The sequence below is a fragment of the Perognathus longimembris genome, chromosome 11 (assembly GCF_023159225.1).
Source record: "Perognathus longimembris pacificus isolate PPM17 chromosome 11, ASM2315922v1, whole genome shotgun sequence".
Lineage (NCBI taxonomy): Eukaryota > Metazoa > Chordata > Mammalia > Rodentia > Heteromyidae > Perognathus > Perognathus longimembris.
In genome coordinates this window covers 35,457,433-35,483,622 of record NC_063171.1, presented here as the reverse complement: position 1 = coordinate 35,483,622, position 26,190 = coordinate 35,457,433, and the positions used below count along the sequence as shown (strand labels likewise).

The 26,190-nt window shown below is 47.4% G+C and overlaps 1 protein-coding gene across 1 annotated transcript in view; it reads right to left on the bottom strand.

Moving 5' to 3' along the window:
• The window catches only part of Olfml2b (olfactomedin like 2B), a 32,087-nt gene extending 9,107 nt beyond the window's left edge, over positions 1-22,980 (bottom strand). Inside the window, exons 1-6 of the mRNA XM_048357356.1 lie at positions 22,409-22,980; positions 19,756-20,019; positions 17,486-17,593; positions 8,067-8,243; positions 2,254-2,479; positions 565-1,068 (exon numbers count right to left, since the gene is read on the bottom strand). Of these exons, the coding sequence (XP_048213313.1) occupies positions 565-1,068; positions 2,254-2,479; positions 8,067-8,243; positions 17,486-17,593; positions 19,756-20,019; positions 22,409-22,582 (1,453 nt within the window). The 5' untranslated portion in view covers positions 22,583-22,980. The remainder of the gene's footprint in view (positions 1-564; positions 1,069-2,253; positions 2,480-8,066; positions 8,244-17,485; positions 17,594-19,755; positions 20,020-22,408) is intronic.
• Between the last annotated feature and the right edge of the window lie 3,210 nt (positions 22,981-26,190).

Sequence of the window (26,190 nt, the reverse complement as noted above, 5' to 3'; positions counted from 1 at the left end):
GGAAGCTCCTATTCACCATTTAAAACCCAGATCAAAATGATACTGCCTTTAACATTCCCCTCCTTCCCCATCAGTCAGCCAGCCTCGTGCCATCTTTGTTTCTCCAGCTATCTGTTACAGCTCTGTCATATGCTCTTACAAAGCTTCCAGCTAATATTGGGTTACATGGGACTTTACCCCCAAGGGCCCATGGTACTGGTTACTTTTCTGTTCCCCACTTTGCTCTGATGCTGAGACTTTCCCCATAATAAGAATCCTTTTATTGATTCATGGCCTGATTATGGGGCCTGATCAGTAATCTTCATAATGCCAAATTATTAAGGGGAGATCTTGCACCATGCATTCATAAAGATTTTGCCATCCACACATGGTACTTCACACCTGGAAATCTAGCTATGTAGAAGGCAGAAGTCAAGAAGGATCAAAGCCAAAGGTCCCATTCCAATGAAAAAGGTGCTTCATGCTTATAATCCGAGCTACTGAGGCAGAGGTTGGAGGATCAAGGGTTGAGGCCAGCCTTAAACTAAGGGTTAGGAATATGATGCAAGTGGTAGATGAACTCACCTATGACATTCCGGATGTCATCTTCCTCTTCAGGGCTCAGGGTGACTCCAGTTGGGGTTGTTCCCTGCCCAGCAGTGGCATCTGTCCCCATTGCGTCTCTCCCGGCTGTGATGGGTGGCAGTGGGGCCGTGTGCATAGCTTCCACAAAGTTGTCTCCAGGAGCCATTGTGGGGGCTGCTGCGGCTAGGGGTTGCAGGGTGGCTGTGTGGGCCACCGTGGTGGCTGGAACCTGGGTAGAAGGTGCCTCCGCCATGGTGTCTGGAAACATGGAGTTGGTGTGTGGTGTGGTTGCGAGTTGTCCCTCTGAGGCATGGTTGGTGAGGGCAGGAAGGTCAGGCACTGAGGTGGAGGCTTGTGTCACTACTGAGGACTCCGTGGTCAGCACAGTCCCAGGACGGGTGGCTGCTGGCTTCCGAGTGACACTGGTCAGCAGATCATCTTGTCTCAGGAGCTGATCTTCAATGAGCAAATCCACTCCATTGTCACCACTGAAAAGCTCGTCATCTGTGGAACAAATGCCAGATCATTTGTGCTGTGGAGAGAGGAACAACCAGCCAAGAACAGGTGGCAGGTGAGTAAGTACAAAGCTCTTTTCTGCAACATGACAGCCAGGTTTGGGTTTGGGGATGGAGGCGAGCTGGGATTGTAGAAGGTGATGAGCACAGGTGGAGAAGTGCATTCCTCTCTGAACACACTGATCCTACTGTACATTTCAGACCTAGGGTTCCCCTAAGAGCAGATGAGGTCCAGAGGATGTAAATTATTCAGTTCATTTCACTCAACATACTTGTGGGATAACGCTGAGCTCGACAGATGAGTAGGGTCCAGAAGAAGGTACAGACATCAACCATGCAGCACTGGGAGAGAAAAGAATTCAAGGGGAAATAGCAGTACAAAGACCTTGAGTCTGGAAGACGCCTGTGGAGGCTGAGGAGGAGTGAGGGGGCCGGTGTGGATGAAGCCGAGGGTGGGAAGGGGAGGAGAACAGGTGAGGTCAGAGAAGGAACAAAAGCTGGATCTTGTGTGGCCTGGAGCTGTGCATGGACTTCTGTTTTTCTTGTAAGTGAAGTGGAAGAGGCTGAGAGATCTTGAGCAAAGATAGAACATGGGCAGGGAAATAGTTCTTAAAGACACAAAGAGTTCTAACCATAGAAAGTGGGAGGAGAATGTAGTCATAAAATTTAATGCATATCCTACAAAATTAAGAAAACTGAGGGAAGGCATGAGTATGTAGAGATGAGTAGGGATGGGGGAGAATGTGAAAGGGGAAAAAAACTGATCAAGATGCATTGTATGCATAAACTGCCTTGTTGAATGGCAATTTCTTTGTACAACGAACAGATAATTTAAACAAGATGATTGGTGAAGTGGATTTCACATGCTTATCAAAAACACCATGAAGGAAATGAATTTGTAAGCCACAAGCAGGGGAAAACTATGTGCATATCTAGATTTGTATCCAGAATAAAGAACTCCCACAAATCAATGACAAAATGAAAGCAAGTGACTTGCTCAAGGCAACTTAGCAGGGAGAAGGCAAAGCACAGGAGCACTGGATAATGGCAGTGTGGGCTGTAGCAGTAATCAGCATGGATGGGGTATGTGGTTCCCAGGAAGTCCGTCTCCACACGGTCCCAGAGGCAATCCCTCCCTGTCCTTGCTCTGGGCAGCCCGCTGACCCCAACTCACGCTGCTCTTCCATGTCATTCTCTTCCTCCGAGACCTTGGCTTTGTAGTAGGTGATGCCCCGGATGACAGTGGGCTTGGAGGCCGGCCGGCCCCTCAGGTGGACCTGCCTCTGCAAGGGCCGCTGCGGCTTCACCACCTCAGGCGGGGCCAGGGGCCGAGTCTGCAGGAGCTTGATGGAGTTGATCTGCTGGGACACCGTTTCTTCCTGCAGGAAGCGCTCTTCATACTGTTCCCCAGAGAGGACACAAGGGAAGGCAGGTCAGAAAGCATAGTATGGCATGGTGGCACCATGGGTGGCACCTCTCTGAGCTGTCCTGTTTTGCATGCTTTACATGTATATGAACATGCCAACTGATGAGCCTTCTCGTCAGTCCTCTGAGAAAAAGACCCATTTTTATCATTTGAAGATTATGAAAGAGACAAAGGCAAGGGATTGACCATAGCTAAGTGGTAGAGGCAGGACCTGAACCCAGGCTGTCTGCTTCCAGAGTCAAGGCCTCTGACTTCATTGCTCCTAGAGAATGCATTTCCCTATCTCTGACCCAGAGATGCTGCATGGCTTAGATCTAAGTGGTTTCCAGTGAGACCAGTGTGAGGGGAAGAATGCTGGACTGGATGGCAAAACAGGAGGACCAGGATGCGGCAGCTCGAGATGAAGCCTGGCTGCTGGTCAAATTTGGGAATCTTCTAAGACACCTGGCTCTCCCCAGATGCAGATTCTCTACTTTACATCTCTTCAACATTTGGTCTTGACCCAGCTCAGCAGTCTTTCTGATTCTTTGCCCACCCTCTCACCCCAGGTTCTCCAGTCAGGTAGCTGTCTCCCAGACTTCTTGGTTCCCCTGAACTGCTAGGTCTTGCCTGTCCAGAAGCTGTTATATCCCCTCCCACACCCTAGCCTCACATCTGGCTACTTATTGAAATCTACCCATTACTAGAGGTCCAGCTGGAATCTCAGGTCCCCAGGCAAATATGCCCAGACCGTATCACTCAAATTTCCATCTAGTCCTCATCCTTCCAGGGCACAAACTTCTGATTATCTGTTCTTTATTAACAGTCAACTAGTTTTATGAGTGTGGTCATGGGGTGATGGGGTAGTATAGCTACAAGTTGATAGGAGGAACTTTTGGAAACTTCTCCAAAACGGGTTGAATAAGCTGGGAGTCATTTTTTCTCTCTCCCTTCTCTGCCTTGAATATGGCTGCGGTTGAGCAGCTATCTTGTAACCATGAGGGGATTTTCAGATTATGCCACCTAAGCTATCAGACACCTTTCATAGCACGAGGTTGGTGAGCTCCTTCAAATCCTGCAATTCTAGGCTTTGGTGAAATTGACTCCAAGGTATGGGCATGGTGCTTTGTAATCCTAGTTAATCAGACACAAATCAGAAGGATTGCCATTTGAGGTCATCCTGGGCCAAAATGTGAGGAAGGCTCCATTTCATAAACCGAGTGTGATGGTGCATGCTGTCATACTAGCTATAGAGGAGGCATAGGTAGGAGAATTAAAGTCTGAGGCCAGCCCTGAGCAAAGTTAGCACAAGACTCAATCTGAAAAATAAAGCAAAAATGGGTTGGACTTGTGGCTCAAGTGGTAGAGCATCTGCTTAGCAACTGTGTGGCCATGAGTTCAAACCCTAGTAGAACAGGCAGAGAGAGAGAAGGAAGAGAAGAGGGGAACCGGGGAAGGATAGAGAAAAGGGATAGAAAAAGAAAAAGGGAGGAGGGGGAGAGGGGGAGTGAGTCTACCCTGTGGGAATGCTTGTGGAAAGACTTCTGTCCTGGATGCCCAGTGCCCAGGCAGAGCAGAGCCTGATTGTGAGCGGTGGCATCATGGCCAGCTTCACTGTGCACAGAGGAAGCCAAACAAGCTCTTGTTTTGACCTTTCAAATCTAGCCTGGAGAAAACCCAAGTCCTCCATTCCCACCACCCTCCCACGTCTGTACTTGTTTTCCTGTGACCGAGGTTGTCCGGATGGTGTGACCAATATGGCTGTTCTTACACATGTAACATAGGTAGGAATTAGCAGGACTCTGTCTCTACTTCATGCAAGGTGGGGGACATCTTGCCCACTGCCTCCCTTAGCTGGGACCTAAGAACTTCCCAGAAGAAAGGGGCACCATGTTGACTATGCCCTGGGCAGCCTCCACTTGGCTACCTGTTGTCCCTCATTCCCTGTCTTACAGGGGAAGTGACCTCTGGTGGTGTTTTACTGAGCATGTATTAGGACCATGGATCACTCTATGACTTTTAACTCTTATCAGGAGCAAAGTAATAGTGTGCATGTTATCACAGGCTCAGAGGCATTTTTGTTGAAAAGGGGCCCTAAGTGAAGTCCCACACTCTCATGGACCCAAATCTGCCTTCTGAGCTGTGCTGTCCCTCACAGTAAGCCACATTTCCCTAGCAGTGACCACATCCTCAGGACCACAGTATGGCTCTGGCCAGCAGACTTGCAGACGAAGAAGAGCCCTCATTTCCTGGTGGGAAGATTTGCTTGGGAGGCTGAGAGGCCTCAACCACAGCCCCTGACTCAGACGCAGAGGGGTACCTAATTGCTGGACCTTGGTTTCCCTCTGCATTGCAAAAGCAGGTTGTCATTTCTTCGTGGCAAACCCCAGGATCTGCCTTTCGTTCCAGACTCTCACAGAAGGGCGGGGTCTGCAGTTCCTTGTTCCAGTCAAGGATTTGGAGCAAGACCATGGACAGCCTTTGCCAGAGAACATATAATTTCCTGGCTTCTCTGGCGACAGGCTACACTAGGTGGCAGCTGCCCCCACCAAGCTTTGATTTCCAATCCCTGTGCATCCAAGAGTCTGTTGCATGACTTCAACTCCTGGCGTGGATCGTTCCCACTCCCACCCTGCCCTCCCCACTCCTGAGCCAGCCCTCGAACCCCATGCCAACCCTCCAGGCAAGAGCCGCCTCCTACAAATCACCACTTACCCATTCCAAGAAACCCCTTACATCATTTTCAAGAACCCCTGAAAATAAACGAATCATCTACCCCTTTTTCAGTGAGCGTGGGGCTCATCTCCAGAGGGATGCTAAGGGAGAGGGAGAATCCTCCTTTGTTTCTTCCTCTCCACTCACTAGTCTGGTTGGGCAGATTGTGCTAAATCCAGCAGTGTCTGGAATAGGGATGCAGGGAGGGGTAAGGACTTTGCTGAGCAAGGAGAAAAGGCATTTGGTATGTTTGATTTGGTTTGCTGTTTACCCTCAGGAAATCTGAGCTGGGCTTTGAATATCCCAACAGAATGTGTCATGGAGACAACAGATCAATTCTCCAGTTTAGCCAGACTGGGTGACAGGAAGGCCTTCTGGCTGAGGATGTCCCTTGGGCCTCAGGTATGATAAGCAGGTGTTCCTCCCCCCCCCCCCATCCCTTTCTAGTCCCAATGGGTCTTCTGACTCTTATGAGCTCAGCCTGCTCAGGGGTGACCCAACAAGCAGACTAAACATATGCTCAACAGCCAGCATGTTGGGGACACACACACACACACACAATGAGGATAAAAATAATTTCTGAAGAAATGTGATTTCCAAAACACATCAAAGTAGTCATGATAGATAAAGCCCAGAAAATGATTAACATTCCTTCACCTTATCTTATGATTTGGAATTGTTTTTGAGTTATATATTGGGGAGGGACAGACACCATACTTTGCCAGGTCTTGTTTGATTCAAAGTTCTAGACGGCCTGTTTTGTCATTAGAATGCACATAGCCCCTAAAGTCCCCAAATCCTGCCACATGGGTGCTGTGAAGTTTTTCTACCCACATACCTAAGTCTGCCTCCCCACCACAAAGCAGAGTCCCAAAAAACAATGCTTCCTGTCAGGCCTTTGGGAAACACTTAACTATAGCTAATGTATTGATGGCTTGCTTCTCAGACGGTGGCAACTGTTGGAGAGAAGTGTACCTTTAAGAGGAGGGTCTAATAGGAGAAAGTTAGATCACTAGGGCATGCCCTGAAAGGGCAGTTCCTAGCAAAAGCAATTTGGCCAGGCAACCATGAGCCAGAATGAGCCTTTCCTTTTGGGGGGAGATGAGGAAGAAATGCTGGGGTTTGAATTCAAGGCTTCGCACTTGCCAGGCAGTCACTACTACTGAGCCACACTTCCAACCCCTTTTTTTGCACTGGTAATTTTTGACATAGTGTTTCATTTTTTAATAAGACCCATGATTGGACCACAATCCTATCTTATACCTCTCATCATAGCATGCACCTTTATGCCAAAGTGATGGATTAAGAAGGGACCTTTTCACTGGCCTCAAACTGCTGCTATCCTCCTGATCTCAGCCTCCTGAGTAGCTATAATTATGGGCATGAGCCACCGCACCCAGCTAACCTTGCCTCTTTCTTGGTTGGTTATCTTAGGTATTTTGTTGCACTAATGGAAAGCTGAGTAGCACACTTTCCAACCTTTTCTACATCACACACAAAAGGAACAGCTCTAGGTCTATAATTGGCCCAGGCCTGCTCAACCCAGATCCCATACCCACAATGACTGCCTGGGTGAAGGGATCCTTCAGTGAAACTCCAGATACCAGTGTGCCATGGCCCTGCCATTCATCTGACCCTTGGTAACCAAAGAAAGTAAGCAAGACTTCTCAAAGGCTGCTGTCCCTCAGTTTCCCTGGGAATCTTCATCTAGCCCTGACTTGTTAATAGGACTCTTAAATTGTACCTATTTTCCTCTTCCCTGCTCCAGGGCTGTCTTGTAAACTAACCCTCATCAGTTGGAAGAGACCCTCTGTTACCACTGAGCCAGGGAGACCTGGAATACTCCAGGATCTATATCCTCATCTGTAACATAGGAGTCCTCCTCAATCTGGCCTGTTTTCTAGAGCTTTGGTGAAATCCACAGTAACAAAAACATGTTGAAAATGACCCAAGTCCCTTATAAATGGAGGGACCAATTCATTTATTGTTCCAAACTAGGGCATTTCTAACAGGGAAAGATGCTATTAATATTGATGTCAGAGGGGCTGGAGATATGCCCTAGTGGCAAGAGTGCTTGCCTCATATACGTGAAGCCCTGGGTTCAATTCCCCAGCACCACATATACAGAAAATGGCCAGAAGTGGCACTGTGGCTCAAGTGGCAGAGTGCTAGCCTTGAACAAAAAGAAGCCAGGGACAGTGCTCAGGCCCTGAGTCCAAGGCCCAGGACTGGCAAAACAAACAAACAAACAAACAAAATTCCTGCTAAATAAATCTAAAAACATTTTTTTAAGTTTAAAAAAATTGATGTCAGAGTCTGTGTATGGTGGCACATGCCTATAGATCCAGCTATTACATCTGGAAGATTGCATTACAGGCTAGCCCAGACAAAAAGTTAGCAAGATTCTGCCTCAATGAATGATTTGGGCATAGTGATATACAACTCAGACTTTGGTCAGAGGCCTGTCTAGGTAAATGAGAGAAAGATAACTGAAGTATAAAGGGTATGCTTAGCAAGTGGAAGGCCCTGAGTTCAGACTCTAATACAATGATATCAGGACAGTAGTAAGCCTGCACATGCTCCCTACAGCTCAATGCAAGGGCTTCCCATAAAGACAAGATAGGATATTATGGAAAGAATGTGGCTTGCACTTGGATGACCCAGATTTGAGTCTTGCCTTCCTCCTTTACTTCTAGAACCTCTCTGGGCTTCAATGTTGAGAACTGGGGTCAACTTCTGCCTGTCATCCCTAGGAAACCATTTCACAGATGAGGTAAGCTCATGACCTCAGAAGCGCTATGCAAGGGAGAGATGCTGGCATTGTACTCCCCGGGCTGAGCAGCCACTCCCAGGAGCTGGGGCTGTACCTCTTGGTGGGCGTAGGCTGCGGCTGCGTCTCTCTGCAGGGTAGAGCGGAGATCCCGCATGCTGTCTAGGGTGCTCTCAGAGCAGTTCTCTTTGCCTCGCTTATTCATCTCCGTCCGAATTTCTTCCATGTCTTCTTTGATTTGCTCATTTTCTTTGGTGAGATTTTTAGAAACTTCCTGAGAAGAGATTTGAACAGAGGATTCATGGAGACATCTCTGAGCCTGAGCCACACAGACAAGGTGAGACACTAGTCAAGAAGCCATTGGGGCTCAAGAGTGCCTGCCCGCCCTGGGCTGGAAACTGGTACCGGGTCCCCAGACAGCATTTTCATGGATAGCTCTCCTAAAGAGACATGGCCATGCTCAGGACCCCTAGTTCTTTCTTCTGTCATTGTGTACAGCCTTGCACTTAGTGATTTAGAACATTATCCCCAAACCCAGTTACTTGCCCAAGTCAATCAGCCAATCAATGAAAGGTTTTCTAAGCAATTGTAGAAGCGGTGACCAAAATACGTACTTGATTTGCTTTTCTGATGAGCCCAAACTCTCCTCTGGTACTTTTACCATCATTGAAAGTCTGCTTTCAAACTTACCTTCAGAATACGCATGAGGATATGCAAATGCGGAGAAGCAGAAATGGTGGGCTCCCACAGGTCCTCACTACTTCGGGTGTAGTGGGGGGATGGGCTGCATGGTGCCATGCAGACGCTTGTTAGAAACACAGATTCCCAGCCCCAGCCCTGCTGGATCAGAATCTGTACTTCAATGAGAATCCCTGATGCACTGGAAAAGGAGGCAGAAATGTGGGCAAGGCACTGTTTTATGAGAGCCAAAGTCTTCCTGGGCCTGAAAAAACTTACAGAACTTCCTGTCAAAGTGGGGTTCAATCTTTCCATAACCTGGAAGGATCTGCAGAGCAGGTCACATCCTAAAACAACAACACCCAGTTGGTCTAGAGACTCCGGAGGCTACTTCTCCATTACCACACAAAATATGCAGTGCTGGCCCTGGGGGCTACAAGCAGTTTAGTGAGCAAGACCAGTACAGATCCTGCCCTAGTGAAGACCAGCCTCTATGAGGGGGAAAATAAGCAACAGAAAATCAAAACACCAACAAGCCAGGTGTCAGGGCTCACACTTGGAATCCTAGCTACACAGAAGGCTGAGATCTGAAGATCGGGATTTAAAGCCAGTTCGGGCAGGAAAGCCCACAAGATTCTTATATCATATCCAGTTATCCACCAAAAATCCAGAAGTGGCAGTGTGGCTCAAGTCATAGAGAACTAGCCTTGAGTCACAAAACCGAAGAGAGAACACCCAGGCCCTGAGTTCAAGTCCTCATACTAGCACAAAGAAAAACAAGAGCAACGAATAGGGCATTTTTTTCCTGATCCTAAGTCAGTGATCTGATATTCAGGCACTGACTCCTCAGAAATGTCTACTACTCTGAGGAGGCCCAAGGTGTTTCTACACCTGTTGTACAGCCATAGTTCCAGGACTGCTAATTCTGGGAGGCCAAGATGGCTGGGCCTGTGTATCTACATTGTGGAAACAGTGGTCTCCTCATTCCTAAATGCCTTGAAACAGTCAGCATTTGCCTTCTAGACCTCAGGGGGTCCATGCTTGTTGATTTACGATCTTCAGTCCCCTTTCTGGTTTCAGTAAGGAGCCATTATTCTGGACTTCTACGGAGGGTTTGAGGCAAGCCTGGCTCTGAGAACCCAGAGGAACAGAATAGTTTATTCTCCTCTTGGGAGCAGCAAAGTCCGTCAGCCGCCTGAATAAACATCAGGCTAGCAGTGGCATCACCCCATCGGCCTGCTGATGAAGCCAGCTGGTGTCCCTGGGGTGGCAGCAGCTGCCCCTCCTAGGCCACTTCCATTCAACCACCTCCAACCTCCTTGCTGAGCACCCCCACTCCCTTTGGGGCTCTGCCTGCCTCACACCAAGAGCCTTTTGTGGGGGCATTCCTCAGAAGGTGTGGGGGATGCCGCTCATGCAGTAGGTTCAAGATTTTGCCCTGACAGCAGGGTGAGCCATATGACCTCACGCCTCAGGCTCTTCCCCTGTGGGACAGCTGCAACTGTGACATTCACAGTGTGTGCAGCTTGGCTTGTGGGCAGTTGGCTTGCTAGCAATGTGGTGGAGGCAGTGAAAAGGGTGCCTATCTGGCAAGAGTCAATGCACCACACAGTCCCTGCCAAGGATCTTGGTGCTGTAAAGGGGAGGGGGAGGGGGGAGAGGAAGAGTCAATAGCTAGACATTTTGGAGAGAAGGCTGGATACAATTAAAGAGCTGGGAACTTTGTTATGAGTCCTTGCCCTCGGCAGAGTCAAGGAACTGAGAGGTGTTCACAGAATGAGTGCCACGTGCTGGAGGGACATTGAGGTTGGGCAGAGTCATAGCTGACAGCAAGCCCAGGCTGCCAGCTGGGGAAAGGTGTCAGTGCAGACTGCAGCCAGATGCATAGGTACCAGAGGCAGAAGTGAGGGCAGGGTCCCCAGGGTGGGGAAAGGGTCCCTGGCCCAGGCGGAGCCAGGATATTGGTGGAGAAGGTGATCAGCAAAGTAACCTAAACAGCACAGTTGGTCAGTACACAGCTTTAATAGCCAGGTGTGTAGGCTGGTGGGATGGGTCCAGGGAAAGGGATATCCCAGGGGTATGAGCTCAACATTGACCATGTCCAGATCTGGGACAAGTTTGTACATGCCCAGGTGAGATGCCCGCTTTAAGCCCAAGCTGTTGCACCATGATACAAAGGGGGCAATTCTCTGGTCTTACTTCTCTGACCAGAACGTGGAGTAGGGTGGAAGAAGGTGCTAGCCTGGAGTCACAGCTTGGCTAAATAATCAGGTAAGGTAAGGCAAGTGATGAAACCTCCCCAGATTATGGGGAAAGGGAATAATGGCACCTGCTTCACCTAGGCTTGCTATGGAAAATAAGCAAGGAGCTGCCTATTGCCCAGGGTGAGAGATGACTGGGTATGTGTGGGTGAGGCTGGAGTGGGATGGACCATGTGGCTATAGAAGTAGACCTAGGTGTGAGGGGAAGGGAGAGCTAAGGTTGCTTGCTGTGCCTGGGGCAAGGGTGGTGGAAAGAATGCAGGGCTGGGCTAGACCACAGTAAGCCAAGTCCTGCCTGCAAGTCACACAGCACACACATGCTACCTCACCCAGCTTCCTGAAGATGTTGGACCCCACACTAGATGGCAGGCTCGGGAGCAGCCAGCACGCTGAAGGCAGAGGGAAAGTGGTGCTATGGAAGATGGTGGGCAAGCATGGGGATGAGCTGGATCTATGGGGGCCGAGGGAGGACACCTCACAGTTCCCATTGGCTCCCCTTACCCTCACTCTGAGTCCTCCAAGACAAAACTAGGAGCCAGATGGCCAGGGATGGCCACCCCAGCTGACAGTTGTCCCCCAGCCCCTGGTGAGAGAGCTGGAGGGACAGAGCAGCTGGAAACAGCCATCACCCCTAATGGCAGGACAGGCAGGCTGCAGCCCAATTCTTCTAACCACAGCTGGTGGAGATGACATTCTGGGGGGTCCGGGAGCTGCCAGCTGCCACATTAAATCCCCCACCCACCCAAACAGCTGCTGAGCATCTGCTCCAGGTCAGGTGCTGTGGGCTAGGCTGGGAGGCAGGTGGTGAGAGTGGGTGGCAAAGAGGACTCAAAAGGTCCAGAGCCTGGAAGGAGAATCAGGAAGGGTAGAGTAAAATGTCCTGGCCTCTGGTAATTAATTTCTCTGTTTGGGGTACCTTACCCCCATTAAAACTAAGCCACATGTTCCCTTATAGCCTGGCAACTTGAAGCTGTTCCCAAGCCAGCAGATGGAGGGCTGATACCCCTTTCACCAACAAGAAAAAGCTTGCACTCCACACCACAGTGGCAAATGAGATTTGAAATCTATATAACCCCAGAGGAGGCAATATATTGGCCTAAACTCCTATGAAAATATAAATTGAATTAAGTAATGTTAAAGCTGAAATGCATCTTCGAAACATTATCTCTGACCTTCTGCCTTCCACAGAAGATGCTGCCGGCAGATGGGGGAAGCAGTGCCCCTTTATGAGGCTGCACTTGGGGAAGGGACAGGGGAGGAAAATGATTCACAGTGAACCCTTCCACGGGAGCAGACCTGATGACAGTGAGAGCGAGCACTCGAGTGCTGGTGGGAGAAGAAGGGGGTGGGCAGGAGTATTTGGAAAGAGAACAGCTCCCCCAACTCACTGCCAGGCCTGCACAGGTGAAAATGACATTTTTATATTAGTTAGGAAAAAGATATATTTCCTAGGGCCAAGGATGCTTTTTCAAAATCTTACCTTTCAGACCTCCAGACACACAAGCCACCAGAGCTTTAGTGTGGAGGTGACCAGTAGCAGTGCCCATGTAAGGACATTCTAGGGAGAGGACCAGTTGTGGGCTTAGATTTTAAGTCTTCCCTGGATGCAGGGTTATCTGGAGAGAGAAGGTTTTGGTGGGCACATGAAGTTCCCTATACCCATTTGTGCTCAGCAACAGGGTCTGCAGAGTTCAGCAAGTAGGTACAAGAGAAGAGTCACATGTGGGAAGGTACAGGGCCACAGCACAAAGATCACCACACAATAAACAGAGCATGGAATAGAGGTGTGCTGGTGGCTCATGCCTGTAATCTTAGTTGCTTAGAGGCTGAGATCTAAGGACTGTGGTTCAAAGCCAGCCCAGACAGACAAATCTCAGACTCCCAGATTCACCAGCAAAATTCCAGAATTGGAGGCATGACTCAAATGGTAAGATGCCAGCCATGTAGGAAAAAAAAAAAGCTAAAAGAGCATTAGCTACAAATTTAAGATCTAGTACCAACCATAGACACAAAAAGTATAGGATATGCAGCCACACATACACAAAGGCATATGTGTACACAGTCACAGGCAAGTGCAAGCATTTATCAACAGTTACAAGCACTCTGCAACTAAAAGTGTTTGAAGTGTTTCACAAAGACTTGCAACACTTATAGGGATGATTTAATTCAAAAAGAGACCTGATGTTGAAGGAGATACTCTGTCTTTCTACTTTAGTGATGTTTGCTCCTGGGAGCAGTGTGTGGTGCCTTCAGAATCCATTCTTAGGCCTAGGCAGCCTACAAGTCTTTGGGACTCTGGATGCACTTGGTGCTCAGCATGAAATTCTTTACCTGAATTGAATCTGCACCACACTCATGTCTACATGTAATGAACCATGATACCAAAACATAGGAACTACTGAATGCATAAAGTTGAGTTGTAGAAGCTAAAACATATACTCATGATTCTATAGGATCCTCTATCTTCAAAAACAATGTTCAAAAACAGGATTATTATACTGGGGAAGGACAACCCATTTTTGGATCATAAATTTATAAGGAAAATGATTAACATAAAAGTCAGGATTTCCAGGTACACATATTCCTTGCTACTTAAGAGGTTGAAGATTCTGACTCTAGGCCAGCCCAGGCAGGAAAACTAACTCCTCCACGAAGAGCTGGACATGGTAGTGTGGGCCTGTTACCCTAGCTACTGAGAAGCCTGACATAGGTGAGCCTCACTCAGCCCCAGAAAGTGAGACCTATTTTAAAAATAATCAGCAGAAAACTAAGCCTGGAGGTGAGGCTCCAGGGTTATAGCTACTGCCTAGTAAATTTAAGAACTAGGGTTCTCAAACCCCAGTACACTAAGGAAATAAAAACAGATAGCTAGGGGGGCTGGGGATATGGCCTAGTGGCAAAGAGTGCTTGCCTCAGATACATGAAGCCCTGGGTTCAATTCCCCAGCACCACATATACAGAAAACGGCCAGAAGTGGTGCTGTGGCTCAAGTGGCAGAGTGCTAGCCTTGAGCAAAAAGAAGCCAGGGACAGTGCTCAGGCCCTGAGTCCAAACCCTAGGACTGGCGGGGAAAAAAAACAACAAAATCCAAAAACAAATAGCTGCACTGGTGGCTTATACCTGTAATCCTAGCTACTCAGGAGGATGAGATCTGAGGATCATGGTTCAAAGCCAGCCCAGGCATGAAAGTCCATGAGACTCATCTCCAATAAACTATTCCAAAAAAGCCAGAAGTGGTACTGTGGCTTAAGTGGTAGAGTGCTAGCCTTCAGCAAAAGAAGCTCAGAGGAGTGTCCAGGCTCTGAGTTCAAGCCTGATGACTGACAAAAAATAAAATAAAATAGTGGTTCCCTTCAGGAAGAGGGTGTGAGGGCATTTGGAGATATTAACATGGTTCTGTTTCTCAAGCTGGTTCACTATATAATTTGTCATGCTAAACATTTGTACATTTTCTATGCATGTTTTTTTTTTGCCATTTAAAACAAAAGGTTAATCGAATTCATCCCACTAGGCAGAACTCCCAGAGCAGATTTTATCAAGAGCAAGCCTCTGAACAGCTCAGATTCCATTTCCCTTTCTTTCCTTCCTTTTCCATCTGCAAATGAAATTTCCATTCCTACACCCTCCCTATTTGCCCAAGCTGGATGTACACAAGTGTGTCCATGTCTCCTGCCAACATTGATCTGACTTTGGGTTAAACACTCTTGCAATTTGACCCCCTTAATCTTATCTGACCCCCAAAGGACTCTCTTTGGGACTCAAGTGTATACAAGGAAGGGAGCAGAATTTCACTTCCATTCCTCCTGCAGAGCCAGGCTGGAGAGGGAGTGTGTTTTCCATTTACCCAGCATTCTGCCCTTTCAATTACTGCACACTCCAGACAGTCAGCCAGCACGAGCCAGGAGATGACCTCAATCTAAGCTACAGTGTTCCTCTCTACAGGCCCAGGTGCCTGGCTCATCTGAAGACTTCTGTCATAACACAGATCCTCATTGCTTTGGACTGTCTGGTCCAAGGGACCAGGGAAAACTCCTGTGGGGTAGGACCTTCCCTAATGCAATCATAATCCTATTTAAGGGAACATATGGGACACAGCCACAGTTCTGCCTAGAAATTCCCTTGGAAGAACTATTGTTTTTAAGTTCTGGTTAGGAAAAACTGATGCTTACAGGGCAGATGACGAAGATTTGAAGAAACTTATGGGTATGATTAGAAAGAGCCCTGGACCAGGAATCAGAAGGCCTGAGGTCCAGCCCTGTAGATCACCATGATCTTGGCCAAGTCACTGCATTTCCTTAGGTTTCACAATCTGTGCAGCTCACAGGAACAAGTGGGCTAAATGTATATGGAATGTTTAAGAAGAAAACTAAAATGCTATAAGCAAGAAGGGATTATTAAAAGGTCCAGTTTTTGCTACTAATATGCTACAAATTTGAAAAGAGAGAAACTTAACTAAAATGATTTTTTGTAAAATCCCAGTTACTGTACCCTTTTGCTAGGCTAATGGCCCTGCAATCAGATTCACCCCTATTTCTCCCATTGGCCAGCAGGGAGGCTCAGCTGCTAGAGGAGCCACAAATAGGCTGTGGTCCTTGAGCAGGGCCCAGCTCAATGGTCTGAGGCTGGACATCTGACCTTGGCCTCCAAACACTAAACTGTCTTTCCCAAGCTGACAGGCCCTCAAGGTGAGCTGAGAACAGAATAGGTGGCTGTCACCCTTGTTCCTACAGAAATGCAATTCTTAAAGGCTATTGTACTTTTGCACAATTCTGAGGGCCTTTGAAAAGAGGTGCTTTCTGGTGCTGGCCTTACATTGAGACAGATTCAGATGTTCAGATTCTTTGAGATAGGTTTATTTCTTTGTCAACCCATCTACAGAGCTCAGGCCCAGTGCTCTGACACCCTTACACTTGGCAACTGAGGTAATTGTGAACCTACTGACCCTCCCATGTTCAGAAAATACAACATTATAGCATAGTACTAGAAAGTCTAAACCTAAAAATGGGAGAAGAAACTTGAGTTCACTTGCTGGCAAAAAATTTTTTAACAGGATCTCTAGCCTATACTGGTCTTGAATTTGTGATTCTCCTGTCTCAGCCTCCCAAGCATGGAAATTACAGATATATGCCACCACACCCAGCTTTCTTGGTACAGTTTTAGGAAAGAAATGAGCATGTTGGGACCAATTCTCATGACTGCAATGTTTCCTCCTGTTTGTCTCAGCACTCTTGGGGCAGGATACCTTGGGAATGACCCCAGTTCTTGTTCAGTCACAATTCCAGTGCTGTGTATTTAATCATTTTGAGGTAGTCTGATCATGATTAGTGCACCTTTTAATCCGGAGCAACCATGGGAAATAGGTAGGAAACCGTTCCAACTATATAGATGGAGGAAGTAAGACATGACTGCTTGTAGTAGTAAACAAAGACGACCTCACTCCATGGTGACAATGGTGCTTTCTACACAAACTAGAAATCTCTACTATCTTCACATCCTATGTCTACTACCCAGGCCTTAGGAAACTCCAGCCTCTCTGACAGGCCCTCAAAAGACTATTAACAAGTAGTCATGAAATATCATGAGGAATAGTGATAATGTTCATGGGATAATTACATTTGCTACTTAGAGTAACTCTAAAAACTTCTACCTGAAGCTGCAGCTCTTTAGGTAATGGTCTCAAGTACCAGCTCACATAAATGCCTATGTGTTTTATCAATAGATCTGAGTGATTATTACTGGTGACTACATTTCTTATGTACATGTTCAAGCATTACAAAAACAAAGCAATATCAAGGTTTTTGTCTACACCTACTACCACATCATAACATCACATCACACACAAGATGAAAACCATGGTACCAAACTGTACATTTCTCCAAACCCAATCAGAATAATGTGGCATGTTTGTCTATGAAAATTATAGTACTTGTCCACTTCTCTGGGGACTGAAAAGTCTGGATGTGTAGTAGGGAATATTATGTAGAAGTGGTTACTTTTATCTTTCTCTAAAATGCATAAGATGGACACACACAGGCACATATATGCATAAGAATTCTCTAAATCCAAACTGGAATAAGAAACTAGCAAATTAGCAACCAGAGCTGAAGGGACTAGCACTATTGCTTGCTTAGCATGAAATATCCATGGTGTCCTGGGTTCAATCTCTAGCACCACAAAAAGAAAAGAAGGGGAGAGTAAAGAATAAAAAGGACAAGAGAAGGAAGAAATTACCAACCACATGCCCAGGAGTGGGATGACTCCACCTTAGAAACGTATTGCATTTATACATGTTTAGGTAGTTCATTTAGCTCTAAGTTTCCTGGAAGTCAAACTAAATGTAATGACACGATTCTTATAGATGAAAATAAAGTTCTTATATTTTCAGCTCACTAAATAGCAATTTGACATTTTGGAAAAAGATTTTATGTTCAATTCCCTGCCCACCCCCCCCACCCCAGAAACAGGGCAGATGAAGTCTAGTTAGGGCATATTGATTTCTGAAAAATATATATTGAGAAGTTTGATGCACTTTGGGGCATGATCAAGAGAAAGCTAGGGAGACCAGAATCTTCCTTACCTCTTCCAGTTTATCCACACGCCCTACAAGCTTGGTGGTGACTGAATGTAGCTTCAGGAGATCCAGGCCATAAAAAGCTCCTTCCAGCATGTCTATGATTGTAGAGAGCTAAGAGACAAGGACAAGGGATTACTCCAGAGCTTGGGCTGAGAGAATACCAGGAGAGATTTCTTTTACATCTACATGTTAGAGACTGAACAGGAACGTTTCTACCCAGGAATTGAGAAGTGGCCCCCAGAAACACAGGCAACCCAACGATATGTGTATTTTGCCTTCAGAATGGAAAGAAAAGCAATGAAGAAAATGAGGTCTGGATAGCACCACAGATTGTGCCTCCATTATAGATAAAGCAATGAAGAGAGAGGATAGCAGTTCTCTTCATCTCTGCCTCTTCAAGATACCTTGCAGAGTTCCTGGCTTTAAAGGGGGATCTATACACACTTGGCAAAGTAGCTACAAAGTAATACCCCGAGGACATGCTTCTGAACCTCTCAACTTCCCTGGCCTCTCAAAGGCCCTGGAAGGCACCACGTCTTTTCACACAAAAAGCTAAACTGACTCTAGAGTACAAGAGTCCTCATAGCCCATGTTTGAGGTGGCACCCAGCCCTCTCAGTAACTTTCAATACTGTCCCTCTGCCAGTACAGAGCCACTGAGGAAGGTGTCCAATTTTCTGGCAGTATTCAGGACATATAGAGTGCAGGCCAAGGGACAGATGGGAGATGCTGAAATGGAACCTCCCTGTCAAGCATCAGTTCCCGGGCTTGTCTGCTGGGCCTCCCATCTGCAATCGCTGTTCCCCACTGTCTCCCAGCCTTGCTTCCAGATGAGGAATGCCATGAAGGAACACTCATGATTAAAAGAGCTCCTTTCCACACCAGGGGAAGACAGCTGGACAGTGGTGAAGAGCCATAGCTGCTTAGTATGTGCTGTGAAGATTTCCTGATTCAGAATCAAAATTATGCCTAAGGACGGGCTGGGGATATAGCCTAGTGGCAAGAGTGCCTGCCTCGGATACACGAGGCCCTAGGTTCGATTCCCCAGCACCACATATACAGAAAACGGCCAGAAGCGGCGCTGTGGCTCAAGTGGCGGAGTGCTAGCCTTGAGCGGGAAGAAGCCAGGGACAGTGCTCAGGCCCGGAGTCCAAGGCCCAGGACTGGCCAAAAAAAAAAAAAAAAAAAAAATTATGCCTAATGTGGTTCCAGAAGTCCCACAGAAACCAATCCTAGAATGGAGCAACTGTGGTACTCGGTCCAGAAAGTAGAACTGCAGCTCTGAGCAAACCCTAGGACATTCCCGGTACTGGTAAATGCCACTCTGCTTAAAGAAATACCAGTGAACTGGGTGCTAATGGTTTATATTTGTAATCCTACCTACTCAGGAGGCAGAGATCTGAAGGATGATGGTTTGAAGTCAACTTGGCAGAAAAACTCCATGTCCAAAATAACAAATAAGGTCTAGAGCCATGGCTCAAAACCCCAATACAAAGAGAGATACCAAGCCAGGTACAGCAGGAACACATTACATGGCCAATCATTCACAAAGTCATGCTCCTGGACTGTCAAGCACAGCTGTCATCTCAGTGATTCTCACAGCCCCTAGTAGATTTTATTCCCATATTTCTTTTAAAGAGACAGATCAGACAAGTGAAATAATAGGAGTAGGATTACACAGCAGTGATTTGAACCCAAGTCTGTCAGACTCTCAACCAAGGTTGTTCCACCATCCCACAATGTAAGTGAACAGAAAAGGGCAAGGTCAGATGAAGCCTTTAGGCAAACCTTGGGGCTTCCCAGGTAGGGCCTGAGCTCTGTCATCCCACAGACCACGACCACTTGGTCAGTTTGAGAAACCCACTAGGACAGATCCTGGGCCTTCCTTCCCTGTGTTACCCCAGCAACGGTGCCCAGGACTGAAAGACTCAAAGTTCTCTGCATCTTTCACCCTTTCAACATATATTCTGGCCTGATAGTAAATCGTGACAGCACTTTTCCTGGAGAATGATAAGTTCTGGCCAGCTAGGCTTGGAAAATGCTCCCAGGCCTGGCCTCCTAGCTACAAGGAGGGGCAGGCTCTCATACCTCCCTCAAACCAGAGCTGAAAACCATGAGTTTGTCAGAACATCAGCCTCAGATCCACACATAAGACTTAAGGGACTATGCCTAACATCCTTCAGAGACCTTCTATGCCCAGATATGACCCTATAGGGGATCAGGGATCCCCCAAACACCTTCTGACTCATGGCACTGCCCCACATCAGATCCTACCTTCAAGTTTTGGCTGTCTGCCTCCCGCAGTTTCTGGAGTCTGAAGTCTCCCTCACAGGGATTGAGGGCAGATGGGGGAGCGACACAGGCACATTTGCAGGATGAGCCTGAGGTGATGGTTTCCACAGTGTAGAAGTCTTCCTTCCTGGAGGCACCATCGTTGATTCTCTGGCAGGCATCTCTGCCCAGGGGTCTCACCACACACTTGCACTGACAGTCTGAGCCCTCTGATACGGCCTTCACCTTGTCATAGTCCCCTAGCAACTAGACACACACAGAGAAAATGAGTTGGGGGTATGCAAACCCAGGTGTCAAGTCAGGCTCCTTTAAGGAGGCTGTCTATTCACACTGTCAAATGTCCTGCCCCAGCCAGAGACCTCAGACAGCTCGGAACCACGGAGAGAGTAGGTCATTGCAAGGCAATTTGCTGACTCGAATATTTCTTGAAGGCACTCAGAGTTCAGCTTTCTTCATTTGTCTTGGAAAGCTGTGTATTTCTCAGGGGGCCTTAGGCTCATCTGTTGTTTTTTTTCCTTTCAATGATAAAAAACTATCATTCTTTCAGTAGCCTTTGCCCTCACTTAAAATCCCTGAGTTAGATTTGAAGAGGAGGAGGAGTTGGAGCAGGGTCTTAGAGATCTGGTCTTCACATATGAGGGCTGCTGGTTTCTCTCTTTATTTGTGAATCCCTCATTCATTATACAATTCCTTAATACCTCTGAGAGGACATGAGATGGGGAGATGCATAGAGAGGTAGTGATGGCCCAACCCAGAACTTACTCCCAAGGAGCCCACAGTGTAGGAGACAGATAAATGACAATCACATAGACAGGACAGTGACAGATGCCCCTGAAGAGCAAAGCTTCAAGTGCAGTGAATACTGTCAGAGGCCCCAGCTGAGAATTAGCCAGAACTTCTTGGAGGAAGTGACCATTGTTCTGAGCCTTGAAGGATGGGTTAGATTTGGAGAAAGGAAGTTGACAGAGACAAATCCAGATGTCAGGGAGTTTGCTTAGCCTAGGTTTCCTTTAGCTCCTAGAGTAGCTTCTGAATCCAAATCCAGCACCAATGGGCCGTGCTTGCAGCTTCTATGTGGCTGAACATTTCCTTCTGGATGCTTGCTCTTCCTGCCAGCCTCCCCACACTAGAAAACCAACAGCTGAGGATTTCTGTAGCTCCTACCCTAAGCACTTGGGGGAGGGGAAGAAAACCCCACCACTACTGCCAGTACCTGTCCAACAGGCCCTAAGTCCCCAAAGCCAGGGCTCCTTTCAGACAGGCATGGAGCTTATTTGAGTGGAAATGTTCCTTGTGATGCTGTCTAGGAGGAAGAAAGTATATAATGTTTTCCTTGCTGAGGTCTAGTATTAACATTTGCTTTAGAGCTGTTGTCTGATGCAGAATGCACCAGTGGAGGAAAGGGTAGCAGCTCAGGGTGACTTGAGGAGCTGGTCTCTCTACATACTGATTATAAATTATGGCTGTCTACTTTCTGAAACTCTGCCTAGATTCCTATACAGTTCTGCTTCTGCTCAGAGAATCATGGGTGGGTTCCTTCTTTTCAAGACATTCAAGTTTCAGTAAAGTTTTTGTAGATGGTATTCCAGAGCCCCAGTGAGGGATTTTGTGTTTTTTTGATTGGGGGAGGGGGATAGTAGGGAGGTTCTATGTGGACATAGGGCTTAATTTAGCATCATTATTAAAGGAAGAGTAAGACTAGTATTAGATAAATCCCACAGTAGAGCTGGTGGCCATCTCTACAGAAAGACCATAAGACCCAGTGTGAGGGCCTTGTGGTGGTGTAGGCAATGCACTCCGTGTCTGACATCTCTCATTCTAAGGACCAGGGTGAGACCCATTGCACATCACCCCACCAGTGCTGGAAAGCATGAAAACAACACTCCCATGAAAAGTAACCCTTACAGTACTTGGAGTTGGGCTAAAGCCTTTTTAGAGTTGAGTTCTAGCTGCCTCCAAGGCTGGAGTGTTGTGGTCCTGATCTGAAGAGAATTCAGTGTGTTTTGAGGCCTGAGTCAGATTTGTTAATGGTCTTGCTTTCTCTGTCATCATCGGTCCTGTACCCCCACTGAGAGCACACTGACCCCTGTGTATCTGTATTTCTGCTCTACCTCTCCAAACACCAGGTATTGTTATGAACCCCTCTAGGGTTCTGAGGGCCTCCCATGTGTTGTAGTTCTGTGGTCACCTGCTGATTCTGCCTTCAGGGGTAGGGGTCTCACCCTGCATCACAAAACTGCTCCCATGGGTGAGGCCATCTGCCTCTTGCCCAACATAACCTCCTGTTTACACATTCCAGTTCTGACAAACAGCCCTATGGGCAAACGGTTACTTTCCATAACCCTTAAAAACAAAGTATCGTTTTTTTGTGATTCTCAGGGAGTGCGTGGAATCTTCCTTTCTCCTGACAGATAACCTTGAAAGAACCCATGTTCTGAGAGGAGACCCAATCCCCTCCCTGGAGATTTACTCTGATAAAAGAAAAGCAAATGCCCTTCCCTTCTGTGATGGAAGGGGAAACAATTACCCCTCCCCCCACCCCAAAAAAACTTTTTCAGCCAGGACCAGCCTCTGGCCCTAGTCACATCCCCCTCCCACACCACCCAGGGAAAAAGGGAAGGGTACATAGCCCTACCTGTGACAAAACGTTCTCCTGGTTGTCCGCCTCGTTTTGCAGAATCTCATCCTCCGTGGGCGTCACCGTCTGCACATCAGGGGGCTCGCTCGTCCCTGTGGAGGGAGTGCTGGACCCCCAAACCCGGACCACAACCAGAGCGAAGCAGAGAACTAGCGGCAGAGGCTTGGCCATGAGGGATGCGACAACAGGGACCTCAGCCCCCCTAGAGAGACTGACTTGGGTTGGGGGTAGGGGACTCGGCAAAGACTGAGGCTAGAAGATAACTAGCTGGAGCCTGAGTGGCTCCACTAAGACTGCTCTCAGTGCCTTCTAAATCTGGGTGCAATAGGAGAGTGCGCCCCGGAGACCCTGGGCATCTCCTTCCCGATACGAGCTGCCAAGTCGGTGGAGGGACGGCGCAGGGAAGAGCTGGTGATCTGGCTGGCTGAGCGTGTCTCCCGCGGGAGTGGGCTCAGGTGCAAGGCGGGGACCCCGCGCACCAAGCACACACAGGGAGCCTCGGGGCGCCCGGGGACCGGCCACGGAGCGGACAGCGGCAGCAGCAGCAGCCGGAGGGGAGCGCGCCTGGGCGAGGGCGCCGCGGAGCGCCAGCGCGGAGGGAGGGCGGAGCCTCTATTGTGCCGGGGCCGCAGAGATGCAGCCAGTGACGGCGCGGAGGAGGAGGAGGGGGAGGAGGGGGGGCCCGGGACGCGCGCTGGGACGGGGCGGAGGGGCACCCGGCCGACCCCGCCCCGTCTCAGGCTCAGCTGCTGCGGGCGGGGCCAGGCACTGGGAGGACGCTCGGGTCCCTCAACTGATCGCCCAGGAGTAGAGGAGGGAAGGTGTCCTCATGGGGTCCCTGGTGCCCTGGGTCGCCGAGGAGCGTGCTTCCTGTAGTCATTGCGCTTCAGATTGTTGGCGTTATGCCTTTATTGCCACCAGGGAAAAGAGAGAAGGCATGTGCGCGGTCCTGGTGGCTTTCCCGAGACTTGACTCTGGAGCGATCTCAGGCAGCTTTGAACTTGGCGCCATAGGTAGGTGGCTGGCCTGCCCCTGCTTAAAACCTAGCGATACTTCCACCCAGAGGAGAACTATCCAACCCTCTACTGCAGCGTATCCTGAGTGGGGTAGATGTTAGAGGCAGGGAAAGTGGTTGACACTCTGCTGGTCCTCGAGGAGAAAGCCACCTATGAGAACCATATGATCGCCCAGTCCTCCATGATCTCTAGACAGCGGCCACTTTCCACAGGGCGCGATTATGGTGTTAGGTCCTTTTCATTAATGTCCCTTTTATAAGCCTACTATGAAGATTAAATAAAGTGTGCATTTGAAGGGCATGTGCCTTCCAAGACAACTGCTGTCCTGAAAAATACTGAAAAAAGCCACATCACTTTGAAAAAGTAAGATATTTGCCCTTGAGAAATTCAAGTGCAGTGCTCTTAGGATGAAAGGTTGTAAAATCTAAGTAATAAACCAGGGAGACTTCAGCTTAAGCATGAGAGTTGGCAGAGGTATAATAATAGTTACTATTGTTATTGTGCCCAAGATCAAACCCAGGACTTCTAACATGATAAGCAAGTACTCGTCCCGTTGAGTCATACCCCCTAGGTCCCAATAATAACCATTATTTTCGTGGGTTACAAAAAAAAAATAAATTCAGTTTTTTTTCTTTATGCCTTACTGAGATTTGAACTCTGTGAAATTCATGTAAGTGGCACTGATCAAGATGCATTAGACTCATTAATTGTCACGTTGAGCTGAAACATCTTTGAACAGCTACTTAAAGATAAACACAGTTCAATTAAAATAAATGGCAACAGTCTAGGTTGCTAGACTTTTCCTGGGATAATGGGGTCTTCTGTGTCTTACAGGAGAGGGGCTGGGGAGGTTCTTTGAGCAAGCAGTCAGATTGTAAGGCAGAGCCTGTCTACTAGGGCTAAAGGAAGGAATATGTCACTTTTTTTTTTTTTTTAGCAGTATCATGAATGTCTTACTTTTATTCCCTCTATATTGTTGTTCTTGTTCTTGTTTTTTTTTCTTTTTTTTAAGTTTTTATTATAAAACTGATGTACAGAGAGGTTACAGTTTCATACGTTAGGCATTGGATACATTTCTTGTACTGTTTGTTACCTTGTGGAATAGGTCACTTCTATTTATGTTTTTATTTTTATTTTTTGCCAGTCCTGGTGCTTGGACTCAGGGCCTGATCACTACCCCTGGCTTCTTTTTGCTCAAAGCTAGCACTCTGCCACTTGAGCCACAGCGCCTCTTCTGACCTTTTTATTTCTATGTATGTGGTGCTGAGGAATCGAACCCAGGGCTTCGTGTATAGGAGGCAAGCACTCTTGCCAGTAGGCCATATTACCAGCAATAGGTCACTTGTAGTTTGAAAGGTCAGTAAGGATTTCCTGGAAGAGTGATACTGAAAATCACTGGGATTGTGAGATTTTCACAAGGTAGTGGATAAATTAACTGGTGTAGGCAAGTGACAGGCCATTCTGGGCAGAGACAGCTGCTCTACTATACATATTCAGACCTCAGAGTCAGACATCGGTGGCTCACACCTGTAATTCTAGCTGAGATCTGAGAATTGAGGTTCAAAGCCAGCTTGGCCAGACAAATCTGCAAAACTCATCTCCAGTTAACCAACAAAAAGTGGCAAGTGGAGGTATGGCTCAAGTGGTAGAGTGCCAGTCTTGAGTAAAAAACAAAACAAAACAAAAAATGAAGCACTCAAGGCCCAGTATATTGATATGTAGGCACACACATCTCAGTCTCACTTCTCAGGAAATCCTTCTATGACTTTACCACCAAGACAGTTTCTCTGTCACATGCTCCTATAGCATCATCACACCTCACAGAATCACTGTACTCATCCTCCTTTATGGAATGTATTAGTGATGCCTTGTTTTTCCCACTGGTCTAAGCTCCATGAGATTATAGCCAGGACTTTGTCTGGTTTTGTTCATCATTATGTCCCCAGTTTCACAAGTGCCTAGAATAAAATGGATACTAAATGAGCATTAGTTGAATGAATACCTAGAAATAGTCCAATCAAATGTATTCCCAAGCATCTTCATAAGCAATATAATCTCTATCCACCAGGATACATTTGTCTTCAGTTTCAGAGACTCCAACTAGCAACGGCTTAAATGCACATTTTTTTTCAACCTCCTCCCAAGAAGACTGGAAATTGGCTTATGATCATCTCGGTAATGTTATCAGAGACCCAAGTTCTTTGCACTTTTTACTCTAGTGTTGTTAGGGTCTTGGCATTTTAAATCATAATTGATCTAAGCTTGTCTCAGCTTACCCTAGTGCCACTCAGTTTCCCAGCCTCCCTTAAGCTTAGAAGTTGGCATAGGATTCAGTTCTGGACAGTGATGAAATAATTCAGCTGGGTGTGGTGGTGAATGCTTATAATCCCAACACCACTCCAGTGGCTGTGGCAGGAGGATCACAAGTTTGAAGCTAGCATGTGCCATATAGTGAGACCTTGTCTCAAGTCTGAGGAGGGGCTGAGAATGTGGCTTAGTGGTAAAGTGCTTGCCTAGTGTGCATGAAGCCCTGGGTTCGATTCCCCAGTACCACATAAACAGAAAAAGTCAGAAGCAATGCTATGGCTCACATGGTAGAGTGCTAGCCTTGAGCACAGAGAAGCTCAGGGACAGAGCCTAGGCCTTGAGTTCAAGCCCCAGGACTGGCGAAAAAAAAAAATCTGAGGAAGTTGAGATCTAAGGAGAGTGATTTGAAGTCTTCCTGGATAGATAAATACATGAGACTCTTCTCTCCAATTTACC